The sequence below is a fragment of the Lepidochelys kempii genome, chromosome 20 (genome assembly GCF_965140285.1).
Source record: "Lepidochelys kempii isolate rLepKem1 chromosome 20, rLepKem1.hap1, whole genome shotgun sequence".
Classification (NCBI taxonomy): Eukaryota; Metazoa; Chordata; order Testudines; family Cheloniidae; genus Lepidochelys; species Lepidochelys kempii.
Genome location: NC_136399.1, coordinates 23,887,205 through 23,906,279, shown reverse-complemented (window position 1 = coordinate 23,906,279; position 19,075 = coordinate 23,887,205). Strand labels below are relative to the sequence as shown.

The window sequence follows — 19,075 nt, the reverse complement described above, 5'->3', positions numbered from 1 at the left end:
AAGCGGATCACAACTCAGGATCTCTGGCTGTAAATCCAGGTGTTTTGAAATTTCCAGCTGTCTTGAGTGGGAATGAGATTTAAACAAACCTAACTGAGCTAAAACTGTCCCTCTCGGTGTCCGGGCAGGAAGGGTGCCTCCAGCTCTGACAGGTGTTTAGCGTAACAATGTAGTGTAGTGTAACAATGGGCTAGATCCTCAGGTGGAGTAAACAGGCCTCACTCCAATGGAATGATGCTGATTTACATCAGCAGGGGATCCGGCCCCATTGACTCCAATGGAGCGATGCTGATTTACACCAGCTGGGGATCTGGCCCCATTGACTCCAATGGAGCAATGCTGATTTACTCCCGGTGGGGGTCTGGCCCTATTGACTTCAATGGAGCGACGCTGATTTTCACCAGCTGTGGATCTGGCCCCACTGACTCTAATGGAGTGATTCTGATTTACACCCGGTGGGGATACGGCCCCATTGACGCCAATGGAGCGATGCTGATTTACACCAGCGGGGGATCGGGCCCCCTGCGTCTTTTCCGAGATCCAGCCCCGTGCACCGGATCAGGCCCTCTGCAGAGCTGGGCCGGGGAATGCCTGTTTGCAAACCCGCCCCCACTCCGCTCGTCACGCCGGATCGCGCGGGGGGGGGACCTGCGCCAGGCTTGCCCCGGTGCAGCCACATCAGCCCAAGGAGATTGGCCGCTCAGATGCGGGAAGTCGATTGCTGAGGTCTGGGGCGAGACGCACCTTCCTCCCTCCGGCCTCAGCGCCGCAGATCCGGCTGCAGCAGAGAAGGGGGGCAGAGGGGGAACCAGCCCCACAGCGGCCCGCGAGTGGGAGATTCGCGCGCCCCTTCCAAGGTAACTTGGCAAGAGCCGGGTTTGGAGCGGCGTGGGGGGGGGGGGGGCTTCCCCGGGGCTCTGGGCGTTCGCAGGGGGGTGATTAGACGGGCGGGGGCTGCTGAATGCCCCCCCCCAGGCTGGTCTCATTGAACGGGCGATAGAAGCTTTTCCTTATTGTGGGAGTGGCCGGGAGCCTGGTCAGGGACCAGCAACCCCCTGCTCAGCACCATGGGGCCTGAGTAAGGTCCGGGGAGCGACGGGGGCTCGGGTCCCGGTTGGGGTCTGGGCAGCGGCGCGGCGGGGGCTGCCCGGGTCTCCGTTGAGACTTCCAGGTGCTACCGTCAGAGAAATGATAACGGGCTAGATTCTCAGTCGGCGTAAATTGGGATCACGCGTCTGTTCCTGGGGGCCATTCCACCCACAGCGGAGCCCCTTGGGAAACTCCTGGCCCTTAGCGGGTGCTGCGGCGGGCACTGAACCGAATTCTGATTCGGAAGATGCCTGGTTCAATCGCAGGGACTTTCCCAAGTCCGTTTTGTCCGGTAAGACTGCAGGAAGCTAGCAATAAAATAGCCCGGGTGACAGCTCGGGGGCTGGCAGGAAGCAGTCGCCTGGTTTCCAGCCAGGGATCAGCTGTGGGGGGACCAGAAGGGAACGGCTGCTCTCCTAACACCTGATTCAGGAGGTTTCCCGAGCCAGGGGCACCCTCGGTTCCTGGGTACACCTCAGGGCGGCTGTGTGTCTCCAGGGCACTTCACATCGGGTCTGAGGCTCTCAGGGTGACCAGCCTGGATCTGTGGGCCTGGCTGGGTTCTCGTTCACCCAAGGCCTGTGTGGGGGCAAGTGGACAGCGAGGGGGTCTGGTTCTACACTCTGATTCCTTTAAGGGTCCCCTCAAGATTCCCCCTCACCCCACCCCCATTGCAGGAGCGGTCTCTCTGACCCCTAAGGATCCTGCATCGGTCCTGCTCCCGGTGTAGGGGGCCGATGGGGGGCATGGCCAACACACCCTATGCTATTGTCTGCTTCCCAGGGGCGGAGCAGCAATTAGAGCAGCCCTGAGGCTGCTCTCACTGACACCAGGGCAGGGCCCAGAATACTGGCAAAGGAAGCTTACAGCCCCGGTCAGGCAGAGCTTGCACTGCATTGGTGCCTGCCCCAGGGATCGCACGGTCCACGTGCACCATTCACTCGTAGGGGAGGGGGCGGGGATTCCATGTCACAAAACAGGAGCCATTTGGAGAAGGGAAGGGGCGGGGAGAGGATGTTGATAATGGCCAGGGCATCAGCCTGGTAGGGCAGCTCCAATCTCTTGCAGAATTGAGGCCTCCCCTAGCCGGGGATTTCTCCCTGTGGGGTAGCTGCCCGCCCCTCATGGTGACAGGGCACCGATCATGCCGCACTCACCCCTGGGTGCTGTCCGCACCTGCAGCTGGATTCCCATTTTCACCAGCGTCAGACTGGGGGGAGGGCCCCATCCATGCCCCGCCCACAAACTAAGTTCTGCCTACCTGAGCCGCCGCCCAGCAGTGGATGGTGCTGTGGTTCCGGGTTCGATCCTGTTGCCCGCTGGGTCTCTGGGGCCAGGATCCCTCGCGGGGAGCGGGGCGGAAGGGGATCAGAGCAGCGTGGCCCATGGGCTCGGTTCTTTGATTTGTAGGGAAAGAATTAAGGGGTGGCCTCTCCCAAACTCCGCTCCCGTGCGGCACCAACATGAACTGTGGCTTGTGCAGGCCCCCATCACTGTGGTATCTGGGTGCCTCCCAATCTTTAGTGTATGTATCCTCCCAGCCCCCTCTGTGAGGCACGGCAGTGCTATTGTCCTCACGTTCCAGTTGGGGGAAACTGAGGCACGGAGCAGTGACTTGCCCAAGGTCACTCCTGACCCTCTGTGACCAAGCAGGGAAATGACCTCGGCTTTCCCAAGACAGGCTAGTGCACTAACTACTGGGCCGTCCTGCCTCCGTGCACCTCCCAGCCCCCGTTCTCACAGGAGGGACGTTACTGATGGCGGCCTTCAACCAGCCATCATGCGGGCCTCCGAGCCAGCGGCACCCTTCGCATCCCTGCGAGCGATCCTCCCGGACTCGCCCTTGCGAGGGATTCCCCTTTCTGAGGTTCCCCCACTCAGCGCAGCTGGTGAGGGGCTTGTTCCTATCAGTGAAAGCCGAGATCCTGGGGAACGAGCCAGCAGCCCCAGAGAGACACCAGGGGCCGGTAGTCACAGGGGCAGTTAGCCGCTGCTTCCCGGGCGCAAATCATGCCTACGCTCCGGGTAGCATCGTGCGTAGCTATGCAGGGAGCTGAGATCCTGAGATGCTGCAAGGTGTGTAAGTCTGAGGCCTTCTCTCGCTGGTGCTGTGTGTCTGGCTAGAAAACGGGCCGCGTATTTCCTCGCAGGCAGCAGCTTAAGAGATGCTAAAGAGGGTCTGAGTCGGAGGCCAAACGCCTGAGGACTCCCCTAAGCTCTTGTAGGTTTTGTGGCCCAGGGCCGGCTCTAGCCTATGGTGTGTCTCCGCCGAGATGCGATCTGAGCTGATGGGGGATAATCAGCCCCCGGATGCAGCGGGCATTGGTCGGTGTATTGGTCTGAGCTGATGCGCAAATGTCGGGTGCCTAGCAAGTGCCTCCTTCCCAGAGTGGGGGGCCCCTGAAGCCACCTGAAAATCTATGGGGGAGGAAGTTGAAGGGATGGGGGATGAGAATCCATCAGAGCCTGGACAGACCCTCCCAGAGTTAAAACGTGTCCTGCCCTGAAGACTCTGCCTCGTGTCCCTCCAGCCTTCCCCTCCGGTCAGGCTCACCTCTCAGCAGCTAGGAGCTGCGGTCTTCCCCCCCTCCCCCGTGAACTCCAGCTTCTGGTGCCCGCTTAAAATGGCCCCCCCATGTGCACACAGTGCTTCGATCGGATACGATATCCTCGTTTCTTGTGTGGTGTCGCTGTGCATCGTGAAACGGCCGCCACGCCCCACCCTGGAGGCAGCTGCATCGCAGCGCGGGGTGAGGCATCCCTGTGTAAACAGCCACGGTGCCCTACCCCACGGCTGCTGCACTGTGGCTCTAGGTGAGGGATTCCTGTATAAACAGCTGCCACACCTCACCCCAGAAGTGGCTGCATTTCAGCACCAGGTGAGATCCCTGTCTATCATCAGCAGGGCATGGCTCAGCTCTCGGCTGTACAGGGTGCCTTCCAATCACACCCTCTTATGACCACCTGTAATGACACCCAGGCAGGTGGCTAATTCGAGCTGCGGTAGCCCCCAGCCCCTTCCTGTCTGGGTTGTGTCTCCATGCTCGCTGCCCCCAGGGGATTTGTGTGGAAGAGATGACACAGCAGCATTTGCAGGGGAGCAGTAGCCTGCAGGTTCTTGCCAAGAATAACAGATCTCTCCAGGTTTGGGGGCCGGGTTTGGGTGCTTGTTTTTTTTGGGTTTTCAGCTTGGCTGGCCTGGGTTTCATTTCCCAGCTGCTGGGCCCACCACGGCACTGCCCTGCCATGTTCTGTTGCCCCCAGCATCCCGGGCCCTGCCACTTTAACTCCATCAAGCTGCTGTCTCCTATTCTCAGTCATGCTCTGGCCCCTCTAGGCTGTGCAGAGGGGGAGGGAAAAGCCCCTCCTAGAATCACCCCTTTGGGCAGGGGCTCGGGGTGAAGGATTCCTGTAGGAGCAGCCCCTGTGGCTTACCCCAGAAGGGGCTGCATCTCGCTGCCGTGTGAGGGATCCCTGTATAAACATCTGCTATGCCCCTCCACCACTTCTGCCGTGGCAGAGGGGTCCCTCCCCTGGTGCAGAGATGCAGCCACCTCTGGGGTGGTGTGTTGGGGCTGTTCATGCAGGGATTCCTCACCCAGTGCTGAGTTGCATCGGTCCACTCCCAGCTCTGCCCTGCCCTGCCCCCTCCCAGGGACTGCCTCTCCCTGAGTCCTTACCCGCGGGGCCCTCAATCTCTGGGGGTGGGCAGGGTGCGTCTAGCTGTTACCGTAATACACCTAATAGTGCGAGGTGAGCGTGAAGCAGGATCATGGGGTGGCCTTGCAGAGCACCTGCGCCATGCATAAGGGGCGGCACAATGGTGCCTTGGACCGAGGCCGGCCAGCGCAGCCGGGACACGGTGGGTGACTCGCTCATGTACCAAGGGTGGGACCTCGGGCAAGGATCGGCCATGCAGGGCCTTAGAGGGGCATTGGCCCCTTCCTCTGGAGTACACCAGCTGACGCCAGGTTATGCCAGCGGGGCAGCTGGCCCCAGCAGCTTGTCTTCGCTCTGCCTGGGCTCCCTCTGGTTGTAAATTGCAGGGAGCGGCCCCTATTACAGCTGTAAATAAACAAGCCCTTCGCCTTGCAAAATCAACATTTATAAAGGGCCAGATCCCGGCTGGTGTAAACGGGCCCAGTGGCGCAACGCTGATCTACACCAGCTGGGGGTCTGGCCTAGAGGCTTCACAGCCTGATGCGAGACCGGAGCGGGATACACTCCCTGGTGGAGAGAGGGACTCTGCAGCCCTCCTGGGGATGACTGTGTCCTGTCCCCCCCGCAATCCCTTTCCTGTTAGCTCTTGCCCCAGAGTCTCCACCTGGCAGGGCAGAGAGCCCAGGCTGTGAGTCAGGGCCCTGCACCAGGGCCTCTGCAGTCGGATCCAGCCGCAGTTAGTCATTCTCCTTCGGTTTGCTCTGGTCGTTGGCACAAGATTCCTGGCTTGCGTCTGCCCTGGCCGTGCTCATGCCTTGGCACGGGATGGCCGCGTGCCAGCTCCCGGCAGGGCCATCCCTCCCTTGCACTGCTGCGTGCCCGTGCCCATCCAGCGCATACCCCTCTGTGGGCTGCTCCATGCCAGTGCCCATCTGCCCTGCCCATCCATCCGATACCCCTCCACTCCCTCCTGCCTTCCATTCCCCCTTGCAGGCCAGCTCCCACCCCTGACCCAAGAACCCTGAGGAGAGCGCTACTCCGGGAGAGTTCATCGCTTCAGATGGAACGAGCTCGGTGATGAGTCCCAGGGCTCCCCCTGCCTCAGTTTCCCCCGGCAGCATTGCCTTCATGCACAGCAGGATGGAGACAACCATGCCATGATGCCCTAGCGTGAAGCCAGGGTCTTAAAACAGCAGTGATTGGACAAGCAGTCTACCAATAAGAACTCTTGCCGCCAATCTCCCTCCAACCCATGACACTGTGGCATGCAAATTAGCGGTGGAAGATGGGCGGGGATTGGTTAAGCTACCTCTGATGTCATAACGGCCCTGCTGAGCCTGTTATAATGAGCGTTCTTACATGCAACGATTAACAACTTTGCTTAATTGCAACCTAATTGCTTCAGGTACAGCCTGGGCGCAAGCTCCCAGGATGGGACATTCGAGGGGGTCTGCGTTACCCAGGGGTTAAGATCGCCGAGGACCCAGTTTTAGATTAATTCTAGCTCCTAAATTAGTTAACGAATTTCCTTGCGAATTCTCAGGCAGTTCGCTCTGTCCCCGGAGAGTGGGGGCTGTACGTGTGGGGAGGATACTCTGGATTTTTGTCAGATGAAATGAAGAGAGTCGGATCCCAGCTTCAAGGGCAACATGCAACTCGGTTTTAACGCTGGCATCACGACTGTTAGGTGTATGAAGGTAGCACATAGAATCCTGACTGAGATCAGGGCCCTTATTGTCCTGGGCACTATATAGACCCTGAGCAAAATCAGCAGCCCGACGGAGATTGAGGGGGACCCCCCCCCATGCTGGGCGGTGCATAGACACTTAGCCAGACAGTCCTTGTCCCAAAGAGTTCACTGTCTGAACAAAGAAAGGACAAGAGGAGAAACTGAGGCACAAAAAGGGGACGTGTCTCACCCCAGGTCCCTGGCAGAGCTGGGAATAGAGCCCAGCTGCCCTGGGCCTCACCCTAGTGTCCTCTCCCTGGCACCATGCGGCAGCTCTCGGAGGGCAGAGCCCAGTGGCTGTCAGGACAAGCTGGTTACTTGGCTTGACTGGCCCGGAGCCACAGGGATCCGAACTGGTCGGGCTGGTTGGGTTGGAGGCCCTGGCGAAGAGGCAGCTGTTCTAGCCTGCTGGCACGGGGGCGGGGAGCGTGACTCACTGAGCCCTGGCGAGAGCGGTTACAAAGCCAGTCTTGCTGGCTCCCGCCTGGCAGCGTTTAACCCTGTCTGCGAGCTGTGGGAGGCATGGGGCATTTCGGTTCCATCTGTGTGTCGCGTGAGGCCACCACTAGAGCGCTGGATCCGAAGCAGGGACGGACATTACGGTAGCACCCAGAGACCCTAACTGAGAGTGGGCGCTGCACGGACCCCCACCAGGATCGGGCCCCCAGCATGCACCGGGGGCTGTGCAGGCCGCCTCTGAGATCAGGCCCCCCCAGCACATGCCGGGGGGTGTACACACACGTGCTGTGGAAGCCGTGAGCTTAACTCCATTGCCTGGTTGTCGGAGGATTACAACTCCCAAGAAGCAGCCACATAACCTTATTAGTGAGCGGAGTGCGGCATCATGGGAGTGGCCGACCCTGGTGCATCATGGGCGACGTAGTCCAAGTGATGACCCGGGCCCTGGAATAGAACCAGGGCAGGAGTCGCCGCACTACAGCTCCCCTGAGGCACTGCGATGGCGCTTGCCAACAGAAGTCTCCTGGGCTCCGGGCATTCTGGTTTGTGGTGGAAAAATCCAGTTTTTCTGCAGAAAGCAGATGCTTTTCCGGACAAATTTCATTCAGTCGAAAAACTCCAGTTTCCCCTCAGAAAACAGCTTGTGTGGATAGTATTCAACGGGCCCCACTCAGCCCCCACCTTGGCACTTGTGCTTGCTCTGAAAAATGCCAGCAACTCGCCCCTGGTCTCACCCAGTGGCAGAAGCAGGATTCGAACCCAGATCTCCTGAAGCCTAGGACCTTCACCCCACGCCTGCCATTCTTCTCTCGGAGCCTCCCTGCCCTGCCTCCGGGAGTGAATGTCTTCCCTTCTCCCTCTAGGTAAACAGGTTTTGATTTTGGTTTGGTTTGAAGTAGGGGTGAGAAGCAAAAGCCACAGTTCCTGTCACTTCCCAGTTAGCAAACAGCTGTGTTTGAGCTTAGACAGCCTCCTACGCCCACCCCGCCCTGGTCAGGTGTGACACATCCCAGCCTGAGGGGCAGGTCAATCCTGCCCAGCATAGAAGGATTGTCTCTGCCGGAGGGGAAGGGCCACGCAGGGAGCACCAGGAAACGGGCACCTGAGCAAATCCCTGAGCAGCTGAGTGAAATTCTCCGGCCTGGGCTGTGCCAGAGCTCGGACAAGGGCACTGCAATGGGGAGGCAGGATGGCTCAGTGGTTAGGGCGCTAGCTTGGGAGAGCTGCATTCAAGGTAGGGCTTAGAAGCCGCCAAGAAGGTCAGGATCCAGTTGTGCTGGTTGCTGCATGAATACAATCCCTGAGCAAATTAATTAGCCTGTTATGTCTTTGTGCAGGACCGGAGACGCTGGGACTCTTGGGTACTACTGTAATACACATAATAAACAATGTACAGCGCCTGGCACAATGGGGTCCTGGACCATGGTTGGGGTTCTTGGGTGCTACTGTAATATACCTAATAAATAACGTACAGCACCTGGCACAGTGGGTGTCCTGGGCCATGGCTGGGGCTCTTATTTGCATCGCGAGAGCACCCGACATATGAGACAGCGGGTGTGAAGGAAAACTGAGGCACAGAGCAGGGAAGTGACTTGCCCGAGGTCACTCAGCAGGTCTGAGCTGGGAGAAGAACCTGGGAGTCATTATTTATTAAGTGTATTATGGTAGCGCCTAGGAGCCCCGGTCACAGGCCCATTGTGCTCGGTGCTGTACAAATCCAGAACAGAGAGACTGGCCCTGCCCCCAAGGGCTTGACAATCTACTCCTCCAAAGATCCAGTGACGATCTGTATGTTATTGGTGGTAAATGACTCTTCTGGGCTGGGATCTCTGCTGATCGCCACTTATTGGCTGCTCCCAGAAAGGGCTCTCCAAAGGAGGAGGAACTGGGATCCCTTTTTTTTTTTTCTCCCCTCAAACACCCGTAATCAGGGTCACATCCTCTCTTTTGGAAACCTCACAAATGCTGCGTGTCCTAGCCGGCCTGGGAGAGGAATGATCGCAGGGCTTTTCTTAGCCTTGTGGCTGGCTGGGGTTTTCTGTAGGAGGCTGGAAAGCAAGGCAGAATGGCTTGTTCAAAGGCACAGAGTAAAGTCCTTGGCGAAGCTGGGAATGAGACCCAGGAGTCCTGGCTCCCAGCCCCCCCAACTCTAACCAGTAGACCCCACTCCCCTTCCGAGCTGGGAATGAGACCCAGAAGTCCTGGCTCCCAGCTCCCCAGCTCTAACCACTAGACCCCACTCCCCTCCCAGAGCCAGGAGAGAACCCAGGAGTCCTGGCTCCCTGCCTGCCCCTGCTCTAACCACTAGACCCCCCACCTGGAGCTGGGAGTAGAACCCCCCTGCCCTGCTGATGCCCCCTCTCTGCCCCCCAGATGGCGTCCGCCAACGACACCCGGCAGGCCCAGAAAGATGCCGCCGACCAGAACTTTGACTACATGTTCAAGCTGCTGATCATCGGGAACAGCAGCGTGGGGAAGACGTCCTTCCTGTTCCGCTACGCCGACGACTCCTTCACCTCGGCCTTTGTCAGCACCGTGGGCATCGACTTCAAGGTGAAGACGGTCTATAGGAACGAGAAGAGGGTCAAGCTGCAGATCTGGGTGAGCGCCAGGGAGGGGAGGGAAGTGGGGACCCTGGAGGGGAGTGAGGGAGGCCCGGGGGAGCCCAGCGGGCCAGTTTGTCTCTTGGGGGCGGGACTGTCTCTTTGTGCTGTGTTTAGTACAGCACCTAGCACATGGCGTCCTGGGCCACGCCTGGGACTCCCAATGTTACCGTAGTACTGATGGTAGGTAAGGAGGATAAGCCGCGGCCCCGTGCTTATCGATCAGGGGCCTCAGGCCAGAAGAGATCCAGCATCCTGTATATTCCACCGTCGGCGCCAGACACTGGGGAGAGACAGAGGCGTCCAACCCACCCGGCTGCCCCTAGCTGGGCAATACTATACCTCAGATGAATTCCTCCTGACCCTGAGCCAGGGATTGGCCTGTGTCCTGAAGCATGAGGGTTGACAGCCCTTTTCCTTTCAATCCTCGCCCGGTGCTGACCCTTCAGTACCAGAATCCTGGGACTTCTGGCCCCATGCGGGGCGTACTCCTTCCCCCCAGCACCCTGTTCTGTACAGCCCCCCCATGCCAGACTCCAGCCCTGAGCCCCCACTGCCCAGGGGGCGACGGCTTGGAGGCCTGGCAGTTGGAGAGGCTCTGCCCTGCGTGGTGGGGTATTGGGCCAGCTCCCCCCACAGGGAGTGAATAAGAACTTGGTAGCTCCCAGCATTTGTGTGTAGCAAATGGGCGTGAAATAGGCACACTTCCTACCCGGGTGGGGGGGGGGGTGTTGCCGTAATCACTGGAGTACTGCAACGCTTCCTTTTTAGAACTTCATTCTCTCTTCTGTTGGGGGAAGCCGTTCCGTGCAGCAAACTGCGGCCCTACAAAGAGAAGACCCCACCTCCCCACCCTGAGCCAGCCATTCCCCCGCCCTGGGGCTGGATCACAGCTGGCGCCCCCTGGAGGGGAAAGGCCCTGTGCCCCATTCCACACACCCCTGAGCCAGCCAGTCCCCCCCATCCCCCGGGGCCAGATCAGAGCCGGTGCCCCCTGGAGGGGAAAGACCCTATGCCCCATTCCCAGCCCCCCTGAGGCAGCCAGTCCCCTGCCCTGGGGCCAGATCAGAGCTGGCGCCCCCTGGAGGGGAAAGGCCCCGTGACTCATTCTGTGGAGAACGACACTTTTTAAGACTTTTTATTTCTTGGATGCCACGTGACACAGGCCCCGGCCCCCAGCTGGTGTGACTCAGCCTCGCTTTGTTGGGGTCCGTGGAACTAGGTCACTTTACACCTGCTGGAGATCTGGCCCGTTGACTCCACTGGCTCTGTGGCCGAGTGGGGATCGGGCCCACCTCATGTCGAGGCCCCAGGGGCCGCTCAGTCCCAGCTGGCGGGACCGGATCAGCTCGTTCTTTCCCTGTTCTTTCCATGGCCGGCAGCTGTGGCGAAGTCACTAAGTGCAGCCGGATCCCCCGGTGCTGCGGGTAAACATCCCTCCCCACGCGGCAGCTGCAGCTGTCACTGGCTTTCGCGGGGAGGGAGGGGGGTCGGAGTCTCTTTGCTCCCGAAGGCCTCTGGCAGTCACCATGGTAATGGCACCAGCCTGCGTGTGCTTTGGCTCGGGCAGCAGCTGGCGTTACCTTGACTCTGGTAAATGCCACTGGGCACCATCATGCAAACTCTCCACCCAAAACAGATTATTTCCCTCCCGCCCCCAAATCCTCTGGGGTCTCCCCCACCAGCCTGGGGACTGAGAGACCCAATCTGTCCCCCTTTTTTTTTAGTCTGTGGAACTCATTCCCACTGATTTTTCCATGGTGGGAACTTCACCGGCCTCCTAATGCCACCCCTGAACTATGTCTGCCTCCTCATTTACCCTCTGTCAATGCAGTTAGCCTGTGGAACTCACTGCCACAAGATACCACTTTTGGAGAAAGGCTGCCTGGCCAGATGGAGTCCTGCTCCGGTGATTTCTCAGGCTGAGCTGTCTCTGCAGACGCTGTGGCTTGAATCTTTGCAGGCCATAACTCCACAGACTCCAGTCAGCTGGGAATTTGGCCCAGTGTGTTTTTTCCACTGCAACCTCTTGCCCCACTGTGGGGGTGGGAGAGACCCGGAGGAGCAGTGTTAGCAAATGGAAGCCCTCTCTGGGCGCTGACCTGACCACTAGGAGGGATGGGTGATTTAGATCAGGGGCACGTGTAGGAGCCGGTGCTTAAACTCTTTGGCTTGGCTTTGCTGGAGTCACTCCCCTGCTTAATTAGATCTGAAGCTCTTTGGGGAAGGGTCCATCTGTTTGTTCAGTGGATGTACAGTGCCCGGCGCATGGGCTCCTGGGCTGGATGGGTACGCCTCATAAATAAGTATTTACACCTGTGCTTCGCTGTAAGGGGACATGGCTGAAAGGAGAGGGGTTAATTCAAACGAGGATGGACAGATGCCTTCCTGCCACCTCCCAAAAGGATCAGTGGAAGTGTCTCCGACTCTCTACAACCTCTGCCTGACCCTCCAAAAAAAAGAGAGCTTAATAAATATGTGTATTATGATAGCACCTAGCAGCCCCAGTGATGGCCCAGGACTCCATTGCACTGGGCCCTGTCCATTATTAGCAAAAAGAACAGGAGGACTTGTGGTATCTTAGAGACTAACAAATTTATTAGAGCATAAGCTTTCCTGGGCTACAGCCCACTTCATTGGATGCATAGAAAGGAACATATAGTAAGAAGACAGATACGTACAGAGAAGGTGGAAATTGCCCTACAAACTGTCAGAGGCTAATTAATTAAGATGAGCTGTTATCAGCAGGAGAAAAAAACTTGTGTAGTGATCATCAAGACGGTCCATTCAGATAGTTGGCAAGAAGGTGTGAGGATACTTAACGTGGGGAGATAGATTCAATATGTGGAATGACCCAGCCACTCCCAGTCTGTATTCAAACCCAAGTTAAAGGTATCTAGTCTGCATATTTCCACCTTCTCTGTATGTGTATGTATCTATCTTCTTACTATATGTTCCATTCGATGCATCCAGTGAAGTGGGCTATAGCCCAGGAAAGCTTATGCTCCAATAAATTTGTTCGTCTCTAAGATGCCACAAGTCCTCCTGTTCTTTTTGCGGATACAGACTAACCCGGCTGCTACTCTGAAACTGTACATTATTAGGTGTATTACAGTACCACCAAGGAGCCCCAGCCATGGACCGGAACCCAATTACAGTAGGTGCTGTACATTATTTGTCAGGTGTATTACGGTAGAACCTAGGAGCCCCAGTCATGTGGCCCAGAACCCCATTGCACTGGGTGCTGTACATTATTAGGTGTCAGAGTAACAGCCGTGTTAGTCTGTATTCGCAAAAAGAAAAGGAGTACTTACGGTAGCACCTAGTAGCCCCAGCCGTGGCCCAGAACCCCATGGCGCTGGGTGCTGCATGAACACAGAACAAAAAGACGGTCCCTGCCCCAGGGAGCTGATCCTCTAAATTCGATTAATTTAACTGAGATTAGTTTAAAACCTAGTGTTTATCCCATCACCTAGCAATGAGTTCCATAGGCTAAAACCTGCTCTGTCCTCCCATCGGTTCGAAGGCCAGCTCTCCATTCCAGATGTCCGCCGGCAGAGCTCTGCTAGTCAATGCCTGGTAGACGGGTGATGTCTGGCCGACCCAGCAGAAACCCTCGTGGAGACGCGGTTATACCAGCCGAGCGTTGCTTTTGCTGGGCTCGTTGATTTCGGTCAGGTGGGCTGGAATGAGCGATCCTGGTGGAGCACCCAGCTTTACTGGGATAAGCCGGGTCCCCGCAAGGAGTCCTTTGTGGCTGGGGGTAGCTACGCTGGCAAAGCACTCTTCAGACAGATTGGGCCTCAATCCACTCCCTTTCATCCCCATCCAGCCTTATGCAGCGGGCGGGCTAGAATCCCACCCTGTCTCTTCCGTGTGCCGTCTGCTTTCCCTCACCCCTCCACGCGTCCCCTCCTTGACCACCCCACCCAGGCAAGCCCCCGCTCTTTGCTCGCTCTCCATACGGCAGATATGGGACCGTCCGGCTCGCCAGTGTTTCATTGTTATCAGCAGCCCATTCAAATTTCCATTGGGCCCCTTTTTATTAATCGATTTTTTTTCTAATTACACGCAAACAATGCATCTTACGTGCGTCTGAGCTGTCATGGAAACTGGCCCCAGTTCCTGGTACCAGTCTGACGCTTCCAGGCCTTTTAATGAAAAGATCCTTCTGTCACGGCCCTCTGTGCGCTCTCTGGTCTCCACAGTAACAGGCCCATTTCTGGTCTCCGCGCTCTGGAGAATCAATAAGAGCCGTACAAGGCCAAGCAGATAGGGACTAGCTGACATTTCTCACCCTCCCACAATGCACCGATTCACCTGATTCACAGCCCCTAACTGGAGCAGCCCTGCGGACACCTGGGGAGAGATGGGCCCTGCCCCAGGGAGCGTGCAGCCCAAAGAAAGGGTTATCCCTTGTTTTACAGATGGGGAAACTGAGGCATGGGAGGGAGGGAGTCTGTGGCAGGAAGTGAGGGGGAGCATTAACCCCAAGCCTCCCACAGCGCTAGCTCCGAATTGAAATCTTCCCCTGTGCAGCTGGGGATCTTGCAAAGCAGTAGCTCTTATTTGTGTGTGTTGTGGGGTCGGGATTGTTTAAAGGACACTGCAGGGCAGGAGAGATACCGGACAATCACGACGGCTTATTACCGAGGAGCCATGGGCTTCCTGTTGATGTACGACATCGCCAACCAGGATTCCTTCAACGCCGTGCAGGACTGGTAAGAGACCCCATGTTCCCTTGCGTTGTACCATGAGAGCCAGTCGTGTCCAGGGCTGACTGAAAATACAGGCACTAGAGGGCCCCTGTTTAGGGCCCCTGGCTCCCTGGGGGTCAGAGAGATTGAGGTCAAGTTCTCCGTGGGGGAAAATTAGCTCTCTGACTGGTGCTGGTGGTGAAGAAAAGCTTGAGCCGAGCAAAACTGACGTCTGCCTGAGTCTGCCGAGAGCCTGAGTTGATAGCTCAAAGAGGGTGGAGTTGCCTGAGTGTAACTGATGCAGCCAAGCTGCCTACGTCTGCAGAAAGCAAACTGTGTGTGAGTGGGGGAGGGGATATGGCCCCCCTCAATCCCCCCCTCCCCGGGGAGGGCCCTGCCTCCATTGGAAACTCCTGATGAGGTTGCAGCGTTCACGTTCCTTAAAGACGTGGCACGATGTGGAGGGGGCCATCTGTAAAGGCTCATTGGATTTTTAAAATCTTTTATGGGGGGCAGGGCGGTTTCGGGGAGGGAAGAGGCAGGTCACTGCACTGAACAATGGGGAAACCCCGGAGGGGGGGGGGTCTAGTGGTTACAGCTGGGGAGGTTGGGAGTCGAGGGTCGTGGGTTCTGTTCTGGGAGGGGAGCCCTCGGATGGCTGCTTTCACTCGCACAAAGCCCACTGGGTGCCATTTTTTCCTGGGACTGAATTTAACACCACGGAGCACTGATGGATGCACTTTCCCTCCAAAGATCTCAGAGTGCTTTACAGACGGGGGTCGATATTTAGTAGTGGTATGATTCCTGTTTCACAGAAGGGGAAACTGAGACGCAAAGTAGCAGAGACAGCCAAAGTAGTCATCTTTTCCACCCCCTCCTCTCTAACCACTAATCCCTCTCCCCTCCTAAACCTGGGGATAGGCAGAACCTCGGAGTCCTCACTCTCAGCCCCCCAGCTCGAACCACTAGACCCCAAAGCCCTCCCAGGGCTGGGGATAGAACCCAGGAGTCCTGACTTCAAAAGGATAGTAAACAATGTGAGTTGGGAGGGTAGGGAGGAGTGGGGGAAGGATGTGTTCAATCCCTCCCATGGAAGAGCCTATATGTAGTTCAAATTCATGGTGTGGGGCTCATGTTCCTTTAAGACAGGGGTAGTGCGGGTCCACAGCAATAAAAAACACATTGGATTTGTAATCGTTATCTTTTATAAGGGAGGAAGGAGTCCTCGTGGGGTGGGGTGCAGGTGATTGACAGCGGGGTGGGTGTGGCTTGTAAGCAAGGCCCGAATTCAATTCCCACCCCCGCTCCATAGGGCGACTCAAATCAAGACCTACTCTTGGGATAATGCCCAGGTGATCCTGGTGGGGAACAAGTGTGACCTGGAGGACGACCGAGTGGTGGCCACGGAGGATGGCAAGCGGCTGGCTGATGAGCTAGGTAGGTGCCCCGCAGTGAGCAGGGCGTCGGCTGGAGATCCTGGAACGGATTTTCCGGTTTGTCGACAATTCTAAAGACACCGGAATTAACTTTCGTTGGGGGGCGGGTCAACGGTTTTCAAAATGTTCAGCAAGCTGAAACCGACTTAGCTTCGACTTGAGGCAGAAGGTTTGAATTGGAGCATTTTTAACCTCTTTTGTTTCATTTTAAAGAATATGATTGAAGGACATTTTGAGATGAAAAACTAAAACCTTTTTGAATTTTTTCTCCCCCCAAAATTTTTTCTTTTGTTTTTGGGGGGGTTGTTTGGTTTGGGTTTTCTTCCTCCCTCCAACTGCAACAATTTGGCAAAACCAAATTCCCATTAAAATCAGCGTTCGATAGGCACCTAAATAAGGTCCATCTAGCCCAGTGTCCTGTGTTCTGACAGTGGCCAGTGCCAGGTGCTCCAGAGGGAATAAACAGAACAGGGAATCATCAAGTGGTTCATCCCCTGTTGCCCATGTCCCTAGCCTCTGTTTGCCAGAAGCTGGGAACCGTTCCTGCCCATCCTGGCTAATAGTCATTAATGGATCTATCCTCCATGAACTTATCTAGTCTTGGACCCGTTATAGTCATGGCCTTCACAACATCCTCTGGCAAGGAGTTCCACAGGTTGACTCTGTGTTGTGTGTACTTTCAGTCACCAACACATGATTTTTCTCCTCCTTCTGTTCTTTCTCCTTCCCTCCTTCCCTCCCAGGGTTTGAATTCTTCGAAGCCAGCGCCAAGGACAACATCAACGTCAAGCAGGTCTTTGAGCGCCTGGTGGACATTATCTGCGAGAAGATGAACGAGAGCCTGGACACCAACCCCACCCTCGTCAGCAACAGCAAGAACGGGGCCCTGACCGAGACTCCGCCCCCGCAGTCCAGCAGCTGCTCTTGCTAGATAACAGACCCCCCCCACCGCCGCAGCGGTCACATTGATGTCATAGATAAATAGGATGGGACGTTATGGGGAGAGGCACATCTCTTGGGCTGCTGCCCCAATGTTTTTCTATTTGCCTATGACAACAATGCAGTGGAGTCGCCCTCCCTTTCCTTATCCCCAATCCACGGTTCGTCCGTCCCGGCAATCATGGCCAGCTGAGGGATGAGGAACATGAGCCCATCCACCAGACCTCAGAGGTGGTGGGGCAGGCTCAGGCCCCCCACAGCTGATGCAAATTGGCCTGACTTCCTTTGACTTTGATGGCGCTGACGTGGGTGCTACGGATCCAATGGGGGTTCGATGCCTCAGCAGATCCTCGCTGTCTTCGGAGCATGTATGATATTAACCAAGCTCTAGGTGCAGCTTTGCAAAAGGCTGGGGCATCGAACCCCCATGTAGATCTGTGACAACCGCTCTGTGTTTGTAAGGGGATGGAGAGGGGTGCCCGGGGGGAGGGGGAGGAAGATGTGGGGTGGTTTCCTGCACAGGGTTTGCTGCACGTTGGTGTGAGGGACATTAATCCTCATGCTGGAAAACAGGTGGTGGGAGAGGGGGGAGATCCATTTTCATCTCAATTTTCCACTGAAAATTTCAGGTTTTTCCCAGGGAAAATTTGTGTCCTGAACATCTTTGACCAAAAGTCGGAGCAACTTTGATTCTGAAATGCCTCCTGGGTGTTGTAGTCCGGGTGCCTCGTGCTCCTGCTCTCTTCTGTAGACTGGACTTCTTGGTCAGACTACATCTCCCATGATGCACCACACTCTGGCCCTGGTGCAGCATGGGAGACGTAGTCCAACTAAGGAACCTGGCTCATATTGGAGAATGGGAGCTCGAGGCCAATGAACTACAACTCCCATGAGGCACCACTGCAGCATTTCCAAAGCAACTCAACCCCAAATGACGGCTTCCCATAGAGTCACACACTCTGTAAATGGCATGGGGTCCCTAGTGCACTCCCCTACCTGGTGCATTTGTTTGCACTAGTGTCAAATGCTCCTGTGCGGGGGTTGCAGTGAAAATGACAACACAAGGCACTGGAGAGTCGGGCCCTCTCTTTGTTTTCTTTCCTCAAAGCATCTCCTGCTTTTGCGGTCTGCGGTTGGGGGACTTGCCTTGAGGGAGCTGCCTTAAAGGTGGGGGGTGCCTGGCACTTCCTGAAAATTGGGTCCCTTTAAGCAGCCTCCGGTTGAGCACCCCAACCCTGGAGGCACCAAAAATCATTGGCCATTTGTGTGGGGGGAGAGGGGTAAACCCCGAGAGGCTCAGCTCACACTGACCCTCAGCTGGTGTAAATGGGTGTCTGGCCCTTCTCACGCAAATGGAGCGATACTGGTTTACACCAGCTGGGGATCTGGCCCTTCTTGTGTCAATGCAACAACACTGGGTTTCACCAGTTGGGGATCTGGGCCTTAATGTAGAAAGGGGCCAGGGGAGAGACAAGACCACGGACTGGGAAAAATGTAGAATACCTTCAATGTATCGGATCAGTTTGAACCAACACCTGCAGGCCTAGGAGTCTTGTAAAACCAAAGGTCCTAGGCCTGATTTCCCGTTGCACTGAGCCTTGTACAGTGGTTTATTTACACAAGGCTGTGAGGGGTTAAAATCAATCCAAGCTGGTTTGCATGAGTGGTGCATGGGGGGAGGGGTTGCAGTGGGGTTGCGGTGCAGGGCACTGGGGAATTGGACCAGTTTGGCTGCAAGGGCCAAAGGATACAGAGACTTCCCCCCATCTTGGGGTGTTGGTTCCAGGCTGGAGCCTGGCTTGGCAGTGACTGAGACCCTAATCTCATGCAGAGAGCACGAGAGCTTGCCCCAGGCTTGAGGCCTCGGGATCCGTCGCTCTTTGATTCGGCGTCCTACCCTGGGAGGGGCTGGTGCGCTGCGGGGAAGCTGAGGCAGAGCTGCCCTAGAACCGAGCCTCGCAGGGCAGCATTGAGGAGCAATGCCACGCTGGGGTGGGGAGCGCCCGGGCTGTCTGAATTGGCTTCAGGTTGGGATTTCGGGGTGCCTGGGGCCCAGATCCCCTTGCAGTTCCCTGGGATTTGAGGACATCTGACTCCCCTTATGATGCCCTCTGCTCCCAGCTTGCATTAATTATCCCCATCAGCCCCAAAGACTTCAGTGTTGTTATTTTTGGGAGGTGCCACGCAGGCACCCAATGGGGCACCTTCCAGAAAGCTTTAGCTGATAGATGAGCCTCGGATAACCCCCCGAGGGAGGAAAATCATTGGATTCCCCACCGGGGATGGCTATGCTTGGACCTGGACCAGGGCATGACTCTTGGTTACTTCCCTACTTCTGGGGTCATGCCTAGTCCCTGTGTCAGCTAGAGCAGCCACTGGGCTGCTCTATTTCATGCTCTGTTTCCCAAGAGCCCTTGCTGAAGCATGGAGTACCCACAATGCAGTGTGTTCCAGCCACCCCCC

The 19,075-nt window shown here is 56.6% G+C and overlaps 1 protein-coding gene across 1 annotated transcript; it reads left to right on the top strand.

Annotated features, from left to right (window-relative positions):
* Positions 1–638: 638 nt before the first annotated feature.
* On the top strand, positions 639–17,081 carry RAB3D (RAB3D, member RAS oncogene family). The gene is made up of 5 exons (XM_073318488.2): positions 639–857; positions 9,311–9,538; positions 14,143–14,261; positions 15,550–15,674; positions 16,417–17,081. The coding sequence occupies exons 2-5, from the start codon at positions 9,311–9,313 to the stop codon at positions 16,602–16,604; spliced, it is 660 nt and encodes a 219-aa protein (XP_073174589.1). The 5' UTR covers positions 639–857; the 3' UTR covers positions 16,605–17,081.
* The last annotated feature ends 1,994 nt before the right edge of the window (positions 17,082–19,075 follow it).